A 21,559-nucleotide genomic window follows, 5' to 3' on the forward strand; every position below is an offset into this window, starting at 1 on the left:
TTATAAAAATAAAGATACTGAAAGTGTATGGTGTGGCACCCATCATGTTGATGGAGCTGCACGACGCACTTTCAGTGCACTGATAGCAATTGTGATGGCGGTTCCTGCCAATGTAAGAGATGTCGCTCCGGCAGCAGACATCTAAGTATTTTACACCGTTGCCCTGATGGAGTAAAAACCGTGCTCTGAAATGTAAATCAGACCCTAATTGCTTAGAATGTAAGTGCAACTGGCTAACACCCTTGAAAACATTTTGACATCAGTTGTTTAATAAAGCAGAAAAACAGAATCCTGTGATCTCTGGAAGTGGCAGAGCATATGTAGAGATTTAAGCAGCATCCTGCCTTGCATAAATAAAACTTTAAGACATTAAATAACACTTGCTTCTGCAACAACAAGAGTTGTCCTCGTGAAGTGGTACCATATTAGCAAGAGCAGCTTCTCCATAGAGAATCTCCAAGGAAAGGTATAATGACATGTCAGAATTAGGGAGGGGGTGACACACAAACACTGGGTGCTGAGAGGGCATCCTTGAAGGCTTGTGCCTAACTTCAGACCCACCCGCACAGTAAAGTAAGAGAGGCAAAACTAACTTAACTTATCGTGATAGAAACCAGTCTAATGTTGTAACCAAGGGGGTAACGGTAGGATTTGAACAAGGTATGCAATTTGTGTAAGTGTAAGCTTTTAACAAGTGCTCAGATTTTTATTAGGATTGCTGAGTTTTAAGACTTATTATCATTCTGACACGCATGAATGAATAATGTATAATCAATAACTAACAGCTGCAAGATGCCAATGATTGGGAGTATCTACTGTTCTGGGGATCCATGATTCATCAGTTTTATCAATCACCACCACAGATGAGACATACTCCGACAAGGTTGTAGGACTCCAAATATTCCGTTTAGAGGAGGATAACCCCTAGGGGTGCAGTGAGAGATACCTGCCAATTCTCCTTTCCTCTAAAAAGAATACAATACATATATTTCCTCTTGGGGCTAAGGTGCTCTGTCCGAGTGCACCCCCATAATAAGAGGGGACCACAACAGACAATCCAATCACCTGTGTAAGGATCAAAAGTGTAAATGACACTGCCACAAAGCCATAGGTAAGGGGTGCGGACGGCTCCATTCTTTGTATGCTCACCTGCAGGCTGACGTATACTGATTGAGCACAAACCAACCAAATTTGGATTGACAATACAGTGGAAAAGACATAAATACAAAATGTTGACATATCTTCGCTTCTAAAACAACATTTGAGGAAGCAACCCAATATTCAACAACCCTTGAAATTGTATTTTGATCATTGGAAGAAGCTCATTTTATTCTCTTACGATTTGTCAAAAGTTATGTGTTTCACTTTTACCATTTATAATTTCTTCTGATATTCTTAGATGCAAAATATAACTTACAAACATTCCGGATTAATATCCCTTGGTCAAATCTGGTGAACCGGAAAAACCATCCCTTTGATGAAAGAGTGGATGCCTTCTCCCTTCCTGAGAGCAAATGGCTTTGGGATATCTGCCTCTAACTTGTATAACTACCCAAGATATGGTCAAAATGTTTAGCCTGCATTTTTGCAGCCTACAAACACCCCTGTGCTAAATTAAGTCTCAGCTGTTAATACACAATCAAATATTTCAGACCTGAAACATACACAGCAGAAGGTTGTTTTTCCAGCCATTCTCTGCACTGGCTCTAATGAAAAACTGGGGGTCTGTCGGACTCAGATATGCAAGTGGCATTTCAGAAAGGATTCTGGCTACTTGGCCAATATTTATGCGACTATGAGCAGGTACCATCCTTCTTGAGTAATGTATCTGTGAGGCTTATCTTGAGGACCCCGCTTGACCGGTTCAGCAGCACTGGCCGTGCTGCTCATTAACACACTTCTTTGGTTTGAAGATCAGACGTTTTGTAAAACAATACTCAATGAAGGTATAGATCCATGGATGGAGAATGTATTGTAGAAGCACAGCTGTGACTCAGTTTGGAAAGGTGCATACTTTGGTAATTTGAAGCCTATATGAATTGTACTTGCATACCAATGCTAGTCTGGCCCCTTGCTCCTATTTGTTTCTATGTTTATGTAATCTGCACCATATTATGTCATGTCTCAACCAAGATGGGTCAATAAAATGACAATTCATATGGCAATACTGCGGCTATAGTAAGCATAAGGTCAGAGTTAACTATTCAAGAGGGAAGTTCGACTAGGAGTCGTCCTATATAGGTTAAGACTATTTGGCTTACCTTGTCTCACTGTGCAGTGTATGTTTATTTCATTGTTTTTAGAAATACAACATAAAGTTAGTGAACAGGTCAAGTTGGCACACTTACCGGTGACTGTTAATGCATCGCAACACAACTAAGGTCATAACAATGTAATATTCCATACTTTGAAGGGTGAAGGGGAATCGGCATCACAAATCTGCACAATGCCTTCAGTGCTGTATAATGAAATTATTATGCAGCTCAAAGTGTGGGTGAAAATATTTAGAAACTGGGATGCAAACATTTAAATGAGTAAACCAGTAATATGGGCAGTGATTCAACATGTTGAAGTTAACATTTAAAACCAAGGAGTGTCACATTAACTAAAGCCTGGGCTAAAATGCACGAACAAGTTAAGAAAACATTCAAGCAACTTTGGCGCAAGAATAGAAGAAATGAGCAACATGTAATTGGTAAGTAGGTTTAATGCAGTTTACATCTAAAACAGTTTGTGGTTGCAGTTAGTAAAGCCACTCAATAAAAATATACAAGTAGAGTAGACTGTAAACCTCTCGATACTTTTAACAATGACCTCATAAAATTGTAATCAACTGATACATTTTAAGTGATATTTACACATCTGTTCGAAACAACGCCTTCTAGTGCAGTAGGAGTGGGAGAAAAGGTGGGAGGGTTTAGTAAAAATCTATGCACTGCAGCAGGTGTGGCGGGAGCGAGGATAAGGTGCAGGGGGCAGTGACGGTACTACATGAATCCACCCAGAATAAGGCCAAACGCCCGGATAAAGACACATTCTGGAAGTAGGTGAATACGAGCATTCAGCAAGAGACCCCTCGCTTTAGATGTGGCGTGAAGTGTCTAGGGGTACCTAAACATTATCATTTGGCTCCAAGCCAGCACGACACAGATGTACATGCACAGATGTTCGTTTCACGCACTACTTTTGATGGATTGACTGGATGAACGATTCAGAGTGGAATGTAAAAGAAAAGAACCTCCTGAGAACCTGGGGTGTTGCCGCTTTGCAACTAGGCTGATGCTGCAGCAATGGAGTACCCTGAGAGACACCACAGGACACAGAGGGCGGCTCTAATGGAGGAGCACATACGCTAAACCGCCTCAGCTGCACCCTTTGTGCATATCTAGTGTTCTAATGTCACCAAACTGTAAGAGTGGCTAGTGATACAAAGACATCTGCTTGCCAGCAAATAACCAGATATATACAATTATCGTATGGCCAAATTTAATATCCACTTGATTACAAACTGGAACATCAAGATGGAAACCAGTAATGACAGTTACACTGACAATTCAGTGGAATCCATTATGCGTAACAATAAAATGTAAGATTTCAATAGGCCCGTGAAGCCAAAAAAAAAAAGAAGTAAAGTAGACAGATCAGTGAAGAATCTAAGGTGTAAGTGACTGAATGGAAATACGCCCCAGGGGTGGACACTCAGAAGACACTGCTTAAATGAGGGAAGTATCCAGAGCCACTGTTTGTGATAAGGGAGCCAGCAAGTCAATCCTTCAAAGAACCACAGTTCCCACTCCTAAAATTATTATCATCATATACCTGAATTGCTTTGAACCAACGAGCGATAGTGAATGCTGTGGCACAGACTGTCAAAACAAACAAAGCAGTAACCAAGAACATTTCTGTCTCACCCTTCAATTTAAAAAATATATATATATATATGGTGTAAAACACATACTCTTTTGAGACGGTTGAGTTTGGCAGATCACAATGACAACTATGCATACTGCTCCTTCTTATAACCATGCTAAAAAGCTAAAGTTCTAAGGCAGAAATTCTTAAAGAGATAAAATAAATACGAAGATATACCATAAGAGGTTCCAGATGGAAGAGTGAAATTCACTATGGCATCATCCAACAGAATATGTGCCTAAAAAACAGAGGTGGCTTCACTGTGGGCCAAACTACTTCTGGCCAGCCAGCAAGGCAAGAGAAGGTAGGAAATCTGGCGATGAACCTTCAAGATCACTCTTGAGGAGCAAAGGCAGGCTCATCTTCTACTGCCTGTCAACGTGGTCAACTGTAAGACGGCCCCTTAGAAGACATGAAACTTGGTCTATAAAGTAAACATACCTGGAATGAGGAAATCCTGAACTTTGCTTTGCCAGGCCACAAGGTAGGATCCTGAGACATGCCGTTCTTAAACTCTTGAGATGCAGTGTCCCAAGGAGTTGACATGAAAAAAAACTCAATGTCTGGGTTATAGGGCTGTTCACATAACTTACAACCATGTAATGCAATTCACTCGCCTTGTAACTTGGTTTTTACCTGAAGACACTGCAAGCTGTTCAAGCTTTCTGCATGAGACTAAAGAATGAATAAAACCAGTCTAATTGTTAAATCTCTTAAAACTTTGTGGTATGCCCGGAGGCCTGCGGTCCGTGAACCTTGCCCATCATCTTCTGAGAATAAATATTGAAGACCCATTATGCTCTTAATTAGGGAGGCTGGAGAAAAGAAGCAGCTAGAGCTGAAAGTAAGGCTTGGCTAACCATCAAAACGACCAGTGTTATGGGAATTTCTGCTATGTGAGAGACTGTTGTCTGATATCCTCACACCTGGGTGACACCTTATCAAATAGGGCGACCTTCAGCAGCTCCTGAGGTTTACAAAAAGGACCAATAACAGAGCAGCAGAGTATACCAGAGCTCCTCGTATGTAGAGGTATTATTGCAGACTGGGCCAAGAAGGTCTACTAGAATGGAAAATAAGGTGTCGTTCAGAACCAGAGAAGATGCTCAGGGCTTTGAGTTTTAAGAAACACTTCCTGTAACTATCCACATGATACACAGACTACATCCATTGCAGCAGTTTAACACTAAAGGTGAACCCACCTATATCTCTGGAGTGGGTTTATCCCCAGAAGTAGGCACCAAGTACAGGCCATAAGGCAGCTAGAAAGAACACAACAGCACAGAAAGCCACCTCAGTCATAATGGGCCATTCCTATCAAGTGGACCCCCCAATTAACACCACCCAATCAGAACCCACAGAATTATCTTCCTTGAGATAGTTTGAAAACAAGTAAATAGAGGGGGGTGCATCTCTTCATGAAGAACTCAACACTTCACTATTTATGGGGGAAATCTTGGTTGTCCTGATGGACAGGGTGAAACGGCCAAAGGATGTAGGGCATCTCATCATGAGTATCATCAGTTTGCAAAACGACGATTTTAGGTTGATTTAAGTGGCCAGTGTTTTTGTCATTCAAGGTAGAGTTCACCTGCTCTTCTAATGTACATGAAGGACCCCACTGAAAGAAGCAAATAAAACCTCAGAACTCTCTGAGGGACACTCCAAAGCAACCTATGTGGTTTCTACATGCTACTAAGTCAAGTAAATCTGTTTGAGAGCACTAGGGACTCAGTGGGGTCTAGAGCTCTGGAATAACAATCTCATCATCTGAATATACCAAGTCACAACTGAAAGGTTATGAAACCCAATGTGAGGCACTGTCAGCCCCACAGGAAATGACACTGCCTACTATATTACATGCACTGCAATCAACATATAGACCTATTAAAAGGACTTCAATCAAAAGGGACAGCAAGGATGGGAAGACAGCTGTGGGTGACATGCTAAAAGACAGTGGTGAAAGACCTTTTGTGCATTATTCCCTAGGGTTCGTATTAAGGTCACCCCCTTGGTTCTAGTGGGCAATCAATGAGGAAGCCTCTTATCAGCAATTCAGTGCAAAATGAGTAGTGTCTCATCAGTGGGGCTTTCACTATAGTCTCTGCAGGAAAGACCCACATAGTGCAAGTTGCCAAGAACGCTTTGGTCAGACATACCACACAGTCTCTAATGGAGTATAAGTCTACTACTTCCAAGTCTGGAAGGATCAGTCTAGTGACAACCCAGTGAAGCAACTTCAGCAAGTGCCTAGTGCTGGGTACAAATGGCTCTAAAGAAACCAATAGAAAACCTCACTTGGTTTATCAGAAAGAATCCCACTGGAAGGCCACAAGCATACAAAGGCCTAAAGAACAGCCAATGATGACAAAAGGCAGGACCCCATGCAACTTTTCACTAAGGTCACTTTGTGACTGCTATGTGGGAAAATAATCTTTTATTATCTGAACTAGAGAAGGGACTCTTCGAAAGTGATTCAAGACCAGCAAGAATCACAGGCTAAAGATTAAATACAGGGTCTAAAGTGGACACCAGAACTTCAAAAAAGCTTAAGCGTGTAAAGGAGAAAATCTAAAACGTAGCAGGAATGCTATACATAAAACGTCTTGAGGTTAACAAAGTTCCATGAAAAGAGGCCAAGAAGAAACACTTGGCAGTTAGACGAAAACACCTCCGTATGGCACCACCAGAGACCAACGAATACAGAGGCAGCTGTAGGTGTGGAGCTTCACCAATCTGTTTTATGCTGTGCTATGGTCGTCCTACAAATTAGGAGGAAGGGTAAATTATATAGCATTAGCACCATACATTATTTCAGCACATCATATCGCAAAAGTAGGCGCTATAGAATTACTACATCGCCATCATTCTGCTTACCTTTATACGTTGGACAGCAAGTGGTATACAGACAACGCACATGTAAGCTACAATTGACTTTTTTGTGGTACTGCCAGATATGGAAATGTATAGTTTGCTGCACATCTTTTGTACAGAAATTAAATCAATATCAGGTCATTGTTTTCACACAATGGACCTATTACCTTGAATGACAATCCCTTTTCATGCTTTAAATATGCTTTCCATCATCACCCCATCCCTGTTCGTCCATCAGCACCTCCAATATTACCACCAGACACTATCATTATTGACATAGTCATCACCAGCCATCATCACTGCTATCACTACTGATAGACACACTATCATTCTCATTACCATAGTCATTGCTGTTATCATTGCCAAAGACATTGTCATCATTAAAGGCATTGACATCAAAGGGACTACCCTCAAAGGCATTGAAATCATCAAAGGCATTGCCATCAATATCATTGCCCTCACCGTAGACACTGCCATTATCATTAGCATAGACACTGCCATTGCTGTAGACACTGCCATTATTGCCATAGCTGAAGACACTGCCATCATCATTGCCCAAGGGGCTACCGATGTCATAAGGGCTGCCGTGATTATAGCCATACAGGCTGTCATCATTGCCATACAAACTGTCAAAATCATTGCCATTTACGCTGCTATCACTATAGCCAGAGACACTGTCACCATTGTGATGTTCACTGCCACCATTGCCATGGTCACTGACATCCTCGCCATGGTCACTGACATCCTCGCCATGGTCACTGACATCCTCGCCATGGTCATGTGATGCACTGTCATCAGGGGACAAACTCTGACTAGGAGAATGCCCGCGAGCGAGACTGCCCTCGAGAGAGGTGCTGCCAAGATGAGACACGCTACCATGAGACAGGCTCCCATCAGGAGAGGAGCTGCCTTCATCACGATCATCGCCATAATCATTGTCCTCTTCCTTCTCCTCTTCACGATTACTGGACTGTGTGAGACTCGGTATCATAGTTCCATACCTTAAAATAGGAGAAGTGGTATACTGTAAGACCTTTAGCACCGCAGATGGTAATGCAGCACTATTATTGACTATGAATACCAAATTTACAAGAAGACAGTTAAAATATATTTTTAAAAAACATAGTTCATTATTCCAACATAGTTCACATGTATCTAAAAGATAAAGCCCCATAAACACATTTTCTGAATGCACTGAATGGCACAGCCTATTTAAAACTGACCTAATATTTAAAAAAAGAAAAAAACTGAGATAAATATGATCATTAGCCACCTATATAAATAAATACATCTTATATCTCAATTGTTTTCGACTACCCAAAGTTGTTTAGGGTCATGCACACACAAAGCATACAAAGAGGGGAACACAATTTTAATAAAAATACCCAAGGGAAAACTATTGGTCACCTCACAGAAGGCTGGGGGTAGGGGGGCTCCTTCATAATTTTTGATCAGTAACGCTTCTGATTCTTCTGCCACGCTTAAGAGAATAATCTAAGGCCTGATAATTTTTCTAGGACCACCACTGCTGAAATGCCGGGGGAACCGGCATGCACTACATACTTGAGGCCCTATTATTATATATAGGGCTCACTTTTTCCTGTTTGCACCACAGCAGACATGAAAGCAGGTGCAACTTGTGCAAAAAGGGAAAGTGCTCCCAATTATGAAGAATGCACTACCCTGAGTGCAGCTGTAAACTCACGCTTCCCTGGGGGTATCCCATTCAAGAGAAATATGGAGCAGCTCTTTAAAAGTTGCTCCATGTTTCTCTGTGCAGGCGGTAACCCGTCCCCACATTCAAAAGTAATTAGAGACCCCATTGCAGGTGGGTGCAGTGTGTGACCACACCTATCTGCAGGTGGATGTCTGGGAGGGTCCACTGGAACCCTTTTCATCCCTTGAAAGGTCTGTCCTCAGTGAGTGAACTGACAGAGTACCACCTTTTTGTGGCGCATTATTAGTGCACCTCCTAAGGGCATGTTTGCCGCTGTGCCCACATCCATAATACAGCACGGGCACAGAGGCAAAATGATTCCCTCATGTGCATGGGGAAATGCCCCCATGCAGATGAGAGAACTCCCTCTGATGATAGCGCAGGCGCAACATGTGCACCAGCGCTATCAGTATTACAGAGGTGTCTGTCCAAGCGTCTGCAGCCCCTTTTGTAATACCAAACTGCCCAGGGGGGTTCACAAAGTGGGCGCAAACACCTGTTGCGCTCCCGGGGCACCTCTGTAATACAGCCCCTGGTGTTCTATTTGAAGAACAAGGCTCTCACCGATGGCTTCTTGTGCACTCATTTAGGGGTGCCGAAAAGGGAAAATGTTTTACTGTAGCACGTGGATGAATACGCTTATTAAACACAGATTACAGATATCTAGATTTACGAGACAAAAACTATGGCAGCATGAACACGCCTACCATAATTTCAGGCAGAAGTTACATACATGATTGAGTTAATAAAATTCAAATATGCATGTTAGCTAGGAGACGGCTGGTTAATAGAGTCCTTCATTATATGGGAATGGAGCTAATCTGTCTTAAATATAAGGCTGGATCAGGGTCCAATTGGCCATTTTGATACTTTAGCTCTTTATTTACCTTTTCTGGGTAGATGTCAGTCAACTACATCTTCAGAAGCTAAAATGTAATACAAAATTTTGTGGAAAACATTCAATATGATCACAAACTTTAGAGCATCTTCACAGACCTCAACTGTTGCAGTTGATCTGGTACTCTGTATGAGAGAGACCTCAATATGACAAGCTCCTCAATTTGTTTTTGTAGAAGAATTGTAGGTGTGAAATTTAGGGTGCCACACCTGTACTGCTTTACCCTATTTTTATATTCAATTTTGCCTGTAATGTGAGGGCTGTTTTTGGCCCAAATCTGTGGATCATACCTTGTCCAGCCCTAAATTGAGAAACTGCTATTAGAAGAGGATCCTTCTCTCTGGAGTATCTTGCCTGACAATCTACGCTCTATACATGCAACTGTGGAGGGAGTGCACATTCTTTCTTGCGTCGATTATGGGAATGCATTATATCCAGGTCTGACGGTGAGAAACATGTTTCCAATTCTACAGTCCACTTGGAAAAACAACTAAGAAAATTATTCCTTGTCAGTGAGACCTGCGGCTCTCTGTATTGGCTACTAATTAAGCGAGTGACATTTTCCCAAGATGCTGTGCAATATCCATTCTGTGGTTTGCGCCACTGAAACCAATTCTTTTTTTTTAAGAAACTATTGCTAGCTACGCTCCTTCATGAACTCTACACTGAACACTTCAGTCGTTTTTTTCAGTTTTTTTTTTTTTTTTTTTTTTAAATCAGTGATCAACTTGAGAAGAACTTGATTTGGTGGCTGCTGATGGGCAGGGTTGAGGCCCCTACTGGAAGCCCTAACTGCATTAGAAAAAGTCCTCTCTCGGTGACATAAAAGCCAGTGTTTTAACACACCTAGAAATGTGAGAACTGTCTATGTCAACTCATTCATCGGACACCCGGCCACCACATGAGAAGACTTTTGTGCAGCAAAGTGAAAATTAGTAAGCAGACTGTTCATGCAATTAGGCTCAATATGAGGGTTCTACATCAGGAAAAGCTAAAAAAGTTAACTTTATATTTAGATGTATGCAAGAAATTCAAAACCATCATGAATCAACAGGAAATCTTCACCGTTTGGGGTAGTTTGTGCTTAGGCCCTCATAACTTTTTGTCCACATAAGCTATCCATGCCAAATTTGCATCCTTTTTTCCCCCCAACATCCAAGGGATTCCAGAGGTACCTAGAGTGTGTGGGTTCCCCTGGAGGAGACCAAGAAATTAGCCAAAATACAGCTAGAATTTTGTTTAAACAAAAATAGGAAAAAAGGGCTGCAGAAGAAAGCTTGTGTTTTTTTCCCCTGAAAATGGCATCAACAAAGGGTTTGTGGTGCTAAAATCATAATCTTCCCAGCTTTCATGAACAGGCAGACTTGAATCAGAAGACCACATTTTTCAACACAATTTTGGCATTTTACTGGGACACACACCATTTTTACTATTTTTTTGTGCTTTCAGACTCCTTCCAGTTAGTGACAGAAATGGGTGTGAAACCAATGCTGGATCCCGGACAGCTAAACATTTCTGAAAAGGAGACAAAATTCTGAATTCAGCAAGCGGTCATTTGTGTAGATCCTTCAAGGTTTTCCTACAGCAAGTAACAGCTAAAATAAAAACGTACTGAAATTGAGGTGCAAAAAAGAGCCAGGCCTGTCCACGTTTTCCTCTATAACTTTTTCCAGCTATTGCAGATTTTTGAAACCATTAAACTGTTACGTCTGCTGGACTCTTCTGCTTGCGGGGATATACAGGGCTTGCAGGTTCATCAAGAACCCTAAGTACCCAGAGCCAATAAAAGAGCTGCACTTTGCAATGGGATTACATTGTAAACCGGGTATACAGCAATTCATTTGGTGAAATATAAAGAGTGAAAAATAGGTATCAAGGAAAACTTTGTATTTCCAAAATGGGCACAAGATAAGGTGTTTAGAAGCAGTGGTTATCTGCACATCTCCGAATTCTCTGGCTGTACAGCAGCTTACCTCTGCCGCTCAATGCCAATGCGGCAGTCAACAGCTTGCCCGGGTTTCCCCCACCAGGACAGTGGGCTGCTTGAGTGCTTCTGCACTGGTGTCCGTCCTGTGTCACACAGTGGGGCCTATCTACAAAGGAATTTTGGAGAACGTATAGTACTGCTCCTCTAGTACCCTTTTACATATTCTTACATGCCTTTGTGAACTGGCCACAGAACCTCTACAATTGTGTTAAAATGGGAATATTCATCTACTAATAGAAAGGGCAATGTCCTCTTGTAATTTTACTAATAGAGAGATGGACATTTTGGGAATGATTCACAAAAGCATGCATCTTTCAAATACATGTCTTTTCTACACACGGTCTTACATTTGGAGAGAAAAAAAATGTAAAGAAGACAAGGGGCAATAACACTTGTTCTTCTATTCTGTGTTCCCCCAAGTCTCACGATAAAAATGGTACCTCACTTGTGTGGGAAAGCCTAATTCCCGCAACAGGAAACGCAACATGGACACATCACATTTTTACACTGAAATCTGACGTGTTTTTTGTAAAGTGCCTAGCTGTGGATTTTGGCCTCTAGCTCAGCCGGCACCTAGGGAAACCTACCAAACCTGTGCATTTTTTAAAACTAGACACCTAGGGGACTCCAGGATGTGGTGACTTGTGGGTCTCTAACCAGGTTCTGCTACCCAGAATCCTTTGCATACCTCAAAATGTGGGAAAAAAAAAAAAAAAACTTTTTCCTCACATTTCGGTGATAGGAAGTTCTGGAATCTGAGAGGAACCACAAATTTCCTTCCACCCAGTATTTCCCCAAGACTCCCGATAAAAATGGTACCTCACTTGTGTGGGTAGGCCTAGTGACTGCGACAAGAAATGCTCCAAAACACAACGTGGACACATTTTCCCAAAGGGAACTGACCTGTTTTTTGCAAAGTACCTAGTTGCGGATTTTGGTCTCTAGCTCATCCGGCACCTAGGAAACCCTAGCAAACCTGGAAATTTCTGAAAACTAGACACCTAGGGGAACCCAGGATGGGATAACTTGTGGCGCGCTCTCACCAGGTTCTGTTACCGAGAATCCTTAACAAACTTCAAAATTTGCCAAAAAAAAAAAAACACTTTTTCTTCACATCTCGGTGCTGCAAAGTTCTGAAATCAGAGGGGAGCCACAAACGTCCTTCTAACCAGCATTCACCCAGGTCTCTAGATAAAAATGGTACCTCACTCGTGGGGGTAGGCCTAGTGCCCACGACAGGAAATGCCCCAAAACACTCGTGGACACATCAAAATTATCAAATACAAAACTACCTGTTTTGTGGGAGAGGGAGGCACCTGCGTTTTCGGTTCTGGGGTCAGCAGCCATCTAGGGAAACCTACCAAACCCAGCCATTTCTGTACACTAGACACCCGAGGGAGTCCAGGGTGGTGTGACTTGTGTGGATCCCCCAGTATTTTCTTAACCGGAATCCTCAACAAACCTCAAATTTAGCTAAAAAAAAAAAAAAAAAGAAATAATTTTCCCCACATTTCTGTGTGGGATCACCGCACCGGCACAAATTTCCTACCACCCAACATTCCCCTCAGTCACCCGATAAAAATGATGTCTCACTTTTGTAGGTGGACCAAGTGCCTGTGACAAGGAAGAGCCAAAAACATGTTGAAATTCAGGGAGACCCAAACCGGGTCCAAAAGGGCAGTTTGAAAAAAAAAAAACCATAAAAAATGTTTTTAGGCTGACAAGTGGGGCAGAATGTTTATCAGTATAGATGCAACAATGCTGGGTGGTAGGAATTTTGTGGATCCCTGCAAATTCCGGAAGGTTGCATCACAAAAATGTGGGAAAAATGTGTGATTTCAAGCAAAGTTGGGAGGTTTGCAGGACATTGTGGGTAAGAAAATGGTGCAGGTGCATGTGAAGCACACCACCCTGGACTCACCCAGATGTTTCGTTTTCAGATGTGTCTAGGTCTTGTAGGTTTTTCTACATGGCAGCGTCCCAAAGTCCAAAAAGTGCAGCCCTCTCCATTATAAGTGGGACGATTCTGAGAGTTCAACATGCTCCCATGGCCCGAATGTAAAACCAAAATAGTCAAATGTTCGCTTGCTTGCCGTTGGTTTAAGATCTTTTAGTGTGCGGGGGAAGAGCTGAAAGACTGTTACCCCGTTCAGCTGGGATGGGGGCATAACTGGTTGGTAGCCACCACCCCACTATTTTTTTTATAATTCCCTGGCATATAGTAGGCTTTCTGCCACATTTCTCCTCCCCCCCCACCAATACCCCATCTGCCCACCGGTGGGCAGAACAACTTTGTCCCCATTTTTTTGGGGGGGGTCAGGGCATGGCCATGACCCCACTTTCCTCATTAGTAAAAATAAAAGTCTTCCCTGGTGCGTGGTGGGCTTTCTGCCCCCACTCGGGGGCAGATGGGACTTACAAAAATAGGCTGACCTGCCCCCAAGGGGGGCAGAAATGGCCAACAGTAATGTGCCCCCATGGGAAGCAATCCTTGCCCAAGATGCTGCCCCCCAAACAAAACAAACGCACACACCGATCCCTGGTGCCTAAATGGTTCCTGCCCCCCCTTGTGGGGGGGGGGGGGGGGGGGAGGGATTGGCCTTAATAAAAACAGGCTGATCTGCCTTAGGACAATTTGCCCCCCAGGGATGCGACCCTTGCATAAGGGGTCGCTCCCCACATCTAAAAAATAAAAAAAAATACCTGTTGTCTACCCCCTTCCTGAAATTTAAGGACCCTTTCCCACGATAACATTTAAAAATTGGAAATATTGTGGCTACGCAGCGGGTGCAGTGGCACCCATCGTGCATTCCACTGCTAGTAATTCGGGCAGTGGAATGCGCGACTGGGCTGTGCATGGACAGTGTGGGGGCCCCCCGGCCCCCCTCCCCGACACCCCCATTCTGCCAGCCTTTCCATGGCAGTGTAACAGCCATGTAAAGGCTGGCGTTATAGGGACTCAAAATACCCCAGGGCAGTGCAGCCCTGTCTGTGGCGGTCCTACCGCCATCGCGAGTGTGGCGGTCTTGAGACCACAACACTCGGAATGAGGGCCTATGTGTTTTTAATAAAAGCATTAGATAAAATAACAGTACAAAATCTTTTTCTGAATGAAGGTATACTAAGGATATACTGTGTGGGGCCTATTGGCAGAGTCCGTGGACTACATTTGTGAGTTGAAGAACCCAAGTAAAGTTCGGAATCCTCAAAGACACATAAGATTTTAACTCCTTAAACTACTGTTATATGTTGATGATATCCTCTTGTATGTAACTGCCACGGTGACCATCATCCCGTCGCTGTTTTGACTGCTGGGACAAGTCACTGTTGTATCCGCTGCACCGATTACGTCAACAGATGTCACTACCACCTGGACTTCGAGTGGCCAAAGATGGATTCAAATACTTGGGGAGCAGTGCGAGAGCTGTATTGTGGGGAGAGTCCTCTAAGGTTTTCAGGCTGACATGGCACGATGGAAGGGCTTGCCTCTCATTCTGATGGGGCAGGCAGCCCTATTCAAAATGATTACACTCCCTAGGTTCCTTTATGCCCTTTAGAACACCTACTACCCAATCCCCCAAATCACTTTCACTGGGGAAACTGAGGACCCGGCTTTGGGATGGGCGCCACCTCAGAATTTCGCTTAAAACATTATAGTGTGATCAGTACACTGGAGGGCTCGCCATCCCAGACATCGAAGGGTATTTCTGGGCAGCCCACCTGATAAACTTAAATAACTGGATTTACACCCCTCAAGACCTAAAATTTTGACTTGAACATGCCCAGTTAGCACACAGAACTCACCTCCACTATCTACATGGGGGAAGTGCTTCCATATCTTACCGCAGATAACAAGTGTTGCACCAGAAGCACGGGGTAAAGCCACAAAGGTGTTAAGCGGGGAATATAAAAATCACCAAAGAATCACCCTTCTGGAAAGGGACTTGTTTGCAGGAGATTCAGAAACTGCGAGGATTTAAACTATGGAATACCACTGGTATTAACAAAGTGGGCGATATCCTAGAACAGGGGGGCATCAGGCCCTTCACCACAATGCAAAAGGAATTCAGTATGCACCCGACTCAATTTCTAAAATATGCACAATTACGGCATGCTTGGCAGGCTGAAGAATTGGTAGGGGCAGAACTACCTGAATATGCCCCACTAGAGGGTAGAATACTAATGGACAATCTAGGCACGGGAGCAATCTCTACCATGTGCCGGACAGCCTGGGCCAGCTACGTGAGAGGTAGCAATGTGATTTGGGCGAATTAAGGACACAGACTAGGAAGCAGCGTTAATGCACCCATGCAAGGATGCCATTAAGACCATTTATGCCCAATATCATTCAAAATTTCCATAGGGCCTACCATGACCACAATAAGCTACTCATGATTGGGAAGTCATCTGCCCCAAACTGTTTGTGCTATGAGGAGATTTTGGGACCTTCATTTACACGATTGGGGAGTGTCCTCACATACGAGGAAACTGACCAGCAATTCTTTGGGAACTCTTGGCCATACTGGAGGTAACGCTTCCGATAGAACCACAGTTTGTTTTGCTGGGGATCCCAAGCGATGCAAGTGTTCCACGTTTCAAATTGCTCTTTAACACTGGCTTTGGTGGTGGCCAGATGCTGGAGGGGGGTGGAGGAGTCAGAAGTGCCCTCAGTACAAGAGTGGCAGCGAGGGATGGACATATACATAGTGGCAGAAAAGATGATCTATAACAGTAAAGGTTGTCCCCGCAAGTTTGACAAAATACGTGGGTAGTGGAGAACCTACTACGGACTGGTGTCTACGGAGGGAGAACCTGCCGCACCATCTGACCAGAATATCAGCCAGGAGTAATAGTAACAAGGCTGTCCTGCATTGTTTACAGTGCATCTTTTTCAATGTGTGGTGTGCTTGTGTGTCATACGAAACCTGCTAAATGCCCTACTGTAACACGGAGTACTACTGACAACTACCTATGGACAATAATGCAAGTAAGAGACTGTATTGCCTTTGTTGGTTTGTGTATTTACATGAAAATTGGAAAAAAATGAATAAAGAAAAAGATTTGAAATCCTTTGTGATTGGTGTTACCGCCTCCATACACCATGGAATAGCATAAGGCTCAGACAATACATAGCCATCTAAATTAGTTGTTTTTTTTAAACGTAGTAACTGAGCCATTTGACCAAATGCCCGTATGTAATTGTCCGGGTCAGGCCACAGCGCGGAGTTGTATGAGCAACAGGTCACAAATGAAAATCAGGGCGAGTTTCACATGCGGCTGAATGTGAACAATGACACATTATTAAGGTTCAAGGTTATTAATACTTATGTATGTATAAAAATAACTAGACCAGCATAAAACCATCACAATATGAAGTCATTAGTACATAACTAATCCATGTCAACCTACCAGAGAGTACAATATGGTAATTGGCGATGTTTAAACCAGGAGCTTTACTGTGAGGTAAATTAGGAGTGAGAGATCTCGGAGGGGTTAGGGTGAAGAGAGGGTCTCCAATGGAATGACCAATGACACGCCTCCTGGGGTAATAGAGATCAGGGGGTCTCAACTGGGAGGCAAATTAGAATTAACAGCTTGCCCATCTAATCTGACATAAATGTGATCCCTCACGAGGGAAAGGCTGGCAGGAGCATCCAATGTGAAAGAAAATGAGGGTAAAAGGTACGCATGAACATCTGAGAGGGATGAGAGACTTACATGGGATAAAAGTGAACCTGAGTCCTCAACGATTACGTGAATCATACGAGACCTACGAGGGGTAGTGCATCAATGTGGCACAGGAAGAGTAACCAAAGGTATGCATTAGACAGTGTCTTCATACAACACATAAGTAGAGGATGCTAAGCCCAAACAAGGCGTCAGAAGGGAAAAACGGGGTTATTATATGTGGAAAAGTTGTCCTTTTGTATAAATTGTGTATTGAGATGCAAGGCAACAATGTTTTTCAAATGGTAAAATATGATCTTACCTGCTTAACCTGCTCAGAGCGCCCTGGAGAGAAAAGACAGGAAACACATCCAAATTAAGCTCAGAAAATGAGGTGCAAAAGTACAATTATAAACAAACTATTACATTGTCAATACAGTATAGAATATTGGGGCAAACCATTGCAAATATTTGTATATGTAGATTTCATAAATAAAACACAGCTGAATTACAAGTCTTTGCAGAAGGGTGCAGTATTTAGTGCAGATTTATGACCTACTCCGTCAATTGTGTCTCTAATATCCTACTATTCCCTACTTTTGCTCCTCCCACCAAACCCTCTTGCCACTACATTCACTTAACTCACTGGTGCTTGATGTACTGTTTAAGAGGTTCTGTTGTCACATCCTGAGATCCGAGTGACAGAAGCTTGTGTGGGGCTTTGACAAACCACAAAACTGCCCCATTAAAAATACGTTTTGCTGCTTTACTGCTAGGCGCTATAACCCAGGTTCCTTATGGGTGCATGATACAAGTAAATATACTGATTACATTTAGAAGCATTGAATTTCACGACTAATGCTCAAGATGGGAATACTTTCTTCAGTTATCATTCTCACTCTTCCTCTTACCTACTAGCAGTCACCAGCAGGAAGTTATAGTTAAGATCATGTTTCCACTGAATAAATGTTTTGACTTGCATATATCTTTGGCGCCGTTTGACAGACTCACATGAAAAATTATTTTAAAAAAACTGTCCCCAGAAATCTTGTTGTACATGGGAAGTTTAGGGGGGATCCATCAAGTCGGGCCAAGAAGGAAAAGGGGTAGGGGGTCAAAAAAAGCGTGTTTCCCATTATAATTCACATAAGGATTTTAGACACGACTAACATCCGAATTGATGGATGAAATTACACCAAATTTGGCAGAAATATAGCTCTTTGTTCGGAAAGAGTGCTTTTTGTTATTGGATGTCCGTTCAGTAATTTTTGAGATATTAAAAGAAAGACATAAATATCTAGAGGTGCGAAGGATTCGCAAATAATAACGAGCTTGTGCAAAGGTCTGCAGTGCCAACACTTCAACCGGGACCAAAAAAAAAAAAACATAAAAAAAAATGTTTTAAAAAAAATTATATATATATATATATATATATATATATATATATATATATATATATATATATATATATATATATATAGTGGCTAATTTGCGACAAATTTGAGAAACTGCAAAAGATAAAAAAATTTTTTTTTTTTTTTTACATTTTGTTTTTTTATGTGTCTTCTGCACTTAATTTAGTAAAGCCGCCAGGAGGGCCACATCCCAGGGGTATGCCAAAAATAAAGGAGGGGGAGCCTGGGCCCCTCCCCCCATAGCCCTGGGGCCCAACACCTCCCTGGGACTACTAATGTAAATTAAGGGGGGTGGCCGCGTGACCTCCTCCCCCACCCTTACAGCCCCTTGGACTTCCACCTCCCTGGGGCTGAATTTAAAGAATGAAGGGGGTGAGCTCCCTTTCTGTGACAGCAATGCCAGCTCCCGCAGGAAGCAGGGAGCCGGCTGGGACTGCAGGGGTCATCAGGCTCCCCAGTGGTCCCATTGCACACTAGGTGCCCTGTGGGGCACCCACGAAAGATGGCCAGGCCCCAGGGGATGGGGTCCCTGGTGCTGAAATTAGCCAGGGAGGGGGGGGGGGGGGGGGCACGTGGCCCCCTCCTCCATTTAATGAAGGCCGGGCCCCAGGTTCTGCAACATATATGGAAAAATGTGCATATTTTATAGGGCACAATGTCAAAATTGCTGAGTAATTATTTCAAGTTACCTCCAACGAAATTGCGAAATATTTTGTTAACAAATACCAGATTGATTTATTCTGCTTCCTTTGTTTCCCAGCTGGTGATAGGAGGCTATGAATATTGGTTAAAGTCGATTGACTTAAACAGTGTTTAGGGAACTAAAGATTAGCAAATGCAGGGAAGGGAAACTTTGTTTAGAGCATGCTTTACTCCGTTGTAAAATATATTTTTTAACAAAACTGTAAGTGAAACTAGTTGTTTAGGCTTGACGAAGAGTAGCGAATTGAATGTGCCCAGTATTCCCTCACCACCTAAATTTAATAATTGGCAAAAAATAATAGATGTCAATTAAGAACAGCTCAATGCATGGGTCGGGGGGGGGGGGGGGGGGGGTGAATATTCAACACACATTTTCACATCCTGACGGGTGGTTACTGTGGCCAACGAACACAAATGGTTGTCATGAACGTTTTGTAAACTCCACAGGGGGTTATAGAGCGAGCTGACCTGACCCTGGTTACATATCACCACAACAGTCTGATATCGTCAACACATACAGCGTGGGGAAATTATGCCAACAATGGGGGAAATATTCCACACTAGCAGCCGTAAAGAAAAACCCCAGTCTCCTATCAGAAGATACAAAATTAAAAGATTTCCTGTTGGGCCCCAGAAAAAAAAAAAAAAAAAACACGCTTCTTATATGAAATTTATAATGAAATAAAAAACACGCTTCTCATATGAAATTTATAATGAAATAAAAATAATAATAATAAAAATAAAAAAAAACACACACACACACACCTTTCCCCAAAAAAAGCTGCAGCCCAGTTAAGGCAAATAGATCAGGAAAAGTTACAGAAAGCATTAGCCGCTGTAGATCCTGTACACCCTCAATTATAATTTCTTCGGAGATCAACATTATACAAAATGGCATGTCTTTACAGCATGGACAAAGCCAACTAAGGTCCATTATGCAGTTAGTTTGGAAGTTACAAGTCCTAAAAAGTGGTTGCATACCTTGGCAATATGTAAGCTCAAGAGATCTGTTTGCCGCATTTAATCTAACGCAACAGCAGCAAATAACGAATAAGAAAGAAGTGACATTTCATGTTTAACATAAAAAAAATTGAAAAAGTTGCCATTTACTGTGGCACAAATACCATCTGCTGTCTGGTTAATTCATGGGGCTAATAAGTTGCCTGTTTCCACACTTCAATTTACCTTGTGCTTGAAGCACATTCCTGTAGGCAGATATGAAAAGCTAGGAGATAGTAACGTTCATGAGGTGTGGGAGCTGCCCTTCTATTAACAGATGTTCTAATGGCATGAAAGAAGTCTTTCTTAGAGTAAACGGGTGTGAGAGTTTTGTGAGCCACTGAATGATTTGTAAACAGTTGTCCTTGCGCAGGGCATGTAATGATTCAGTCACAAATATAGCCTGTTATCTGAAAGGAGTTCCTGTCTCTTTGATTCGTCCCGAGTTCCAGGTTCACTCGAATGAGAATTATGTGGTTCTGAACAAAGAGAACTGTTGGGGAATGCAAGCCAGAAATGCGTACGTCGTTTCAGTCTCCAAAATTGTCACCAGTTGCGGTAATGTGCCCCCCCACATTACAGATAAAAGTAGCTGAAAGATGGCCTCATATTGCTACTTCAAACGGAAATTTTGACAAGGTAAACAGACTAAAGGCTCTTTTGTTTCAAAAACACGTGGTGCTTACATCTGTGGCGAGATCATCTGCAGAGATACAGTCCCTTTTAAATACTAATTTTCCAAGACATTTCGGGGAATTAATTGGGCAAGTTCTTAAAGCGTCCAAGACCACTGGGATTGTACATTTCTTTAAGGCTCTTGGTTCTGGTTTTGTCAGCACCTTCTCCTTTATATTCGGCAACCTACCTTTGCCCATGCTTCCAAGTCCTTTCGGGGGATTCCCTATTACTTTGGCATTAATTGGCACCATTTTTCTGTTGGTACTCTTTCTTCACAATAGCTGTCCTATCCCAACAAAGAAGACTGATGGCGCTTTCACCAGCCCAACTGTGTTGTGAACTCATGATGCATTATTTTCGGAGCACCACTCCTGGGAGAACTGGAGTGCAACTTGTCTCTGTCATTCAGACCGGTTTTGAACTGTGCAGCCCGTTCTCCTTTGCTTGTGGTGCCCTCTCAATCATGCACTCTGGAAGTGTGTCTTGTTACGCAGTGCATACCTTGTTTTGAAAGCTGATTTGTTGATGTTCTAGCTGAGGGCTCATTACCAGACATGGACATTGAGACTGCGTTAGCTGTGGGAAGCTTCTTATAAGCCACCATTTGTGGATCAATTGGCTCTTGGTGCTACACCTGGCACTGCACGGGATGCTGCTGCCTTGGCTAGAGCCGAGGCAATGGAACACAAGCCCTCTGTCTCACCTTCCTT

The 21,559-nt window shown here is 42.7% G+C and overlaps 1 protein-coding gene across 2 annotated transcripts in view; it reads right to left on the reverse strand.

Annotated features, from left to right (window-relative positions):
* Positions 1 to 2,689: 2,689 nt before the first annotated feature.
* Positions 2,690 to 21,559, reverse strand: part of LOC138299180 (uncharacterized) — a 42,263-nt gene continuing 23,393 nt past the window's right edge. For both annotated transcript variants that reach the window (XM_069237276.1, XM_069237277.1), the window contains exons 4-5: positions 17,378 to 17,400; positions 2,690 to 7,787 (exon numbers count right to left, since the gene is read on the reverse strand). In XM_069237276.1, coding sequence (XP_069093377.1) covers positions 7,070 to 7,787; positions 17,378 to 17,400 — 741 coding nt within the window. In that variant the 3' untranslated portion in view covers positions 2,690 to 7,069. The remainder of the gene's footprint in view (positions 7,788 to 17,377; positions 17,401 to 21,559) is intronic.

The sequence above is a fragment of the Pleurodeles waltl genome, chromosome 6 (assembly GCF_031143425.1).
Source record: "Pleurodeles waltl isolate 20211129_DDA chromosome 6, aPleWal1.hap1.20221129, whole genome shotgun sequence".
Lineage (NCBI taxonomy): Eukaryota > Metazoa > Chordata > Amphibia > Caudata > Salamandridae > Pleurodeles > Pleurodeles waltl.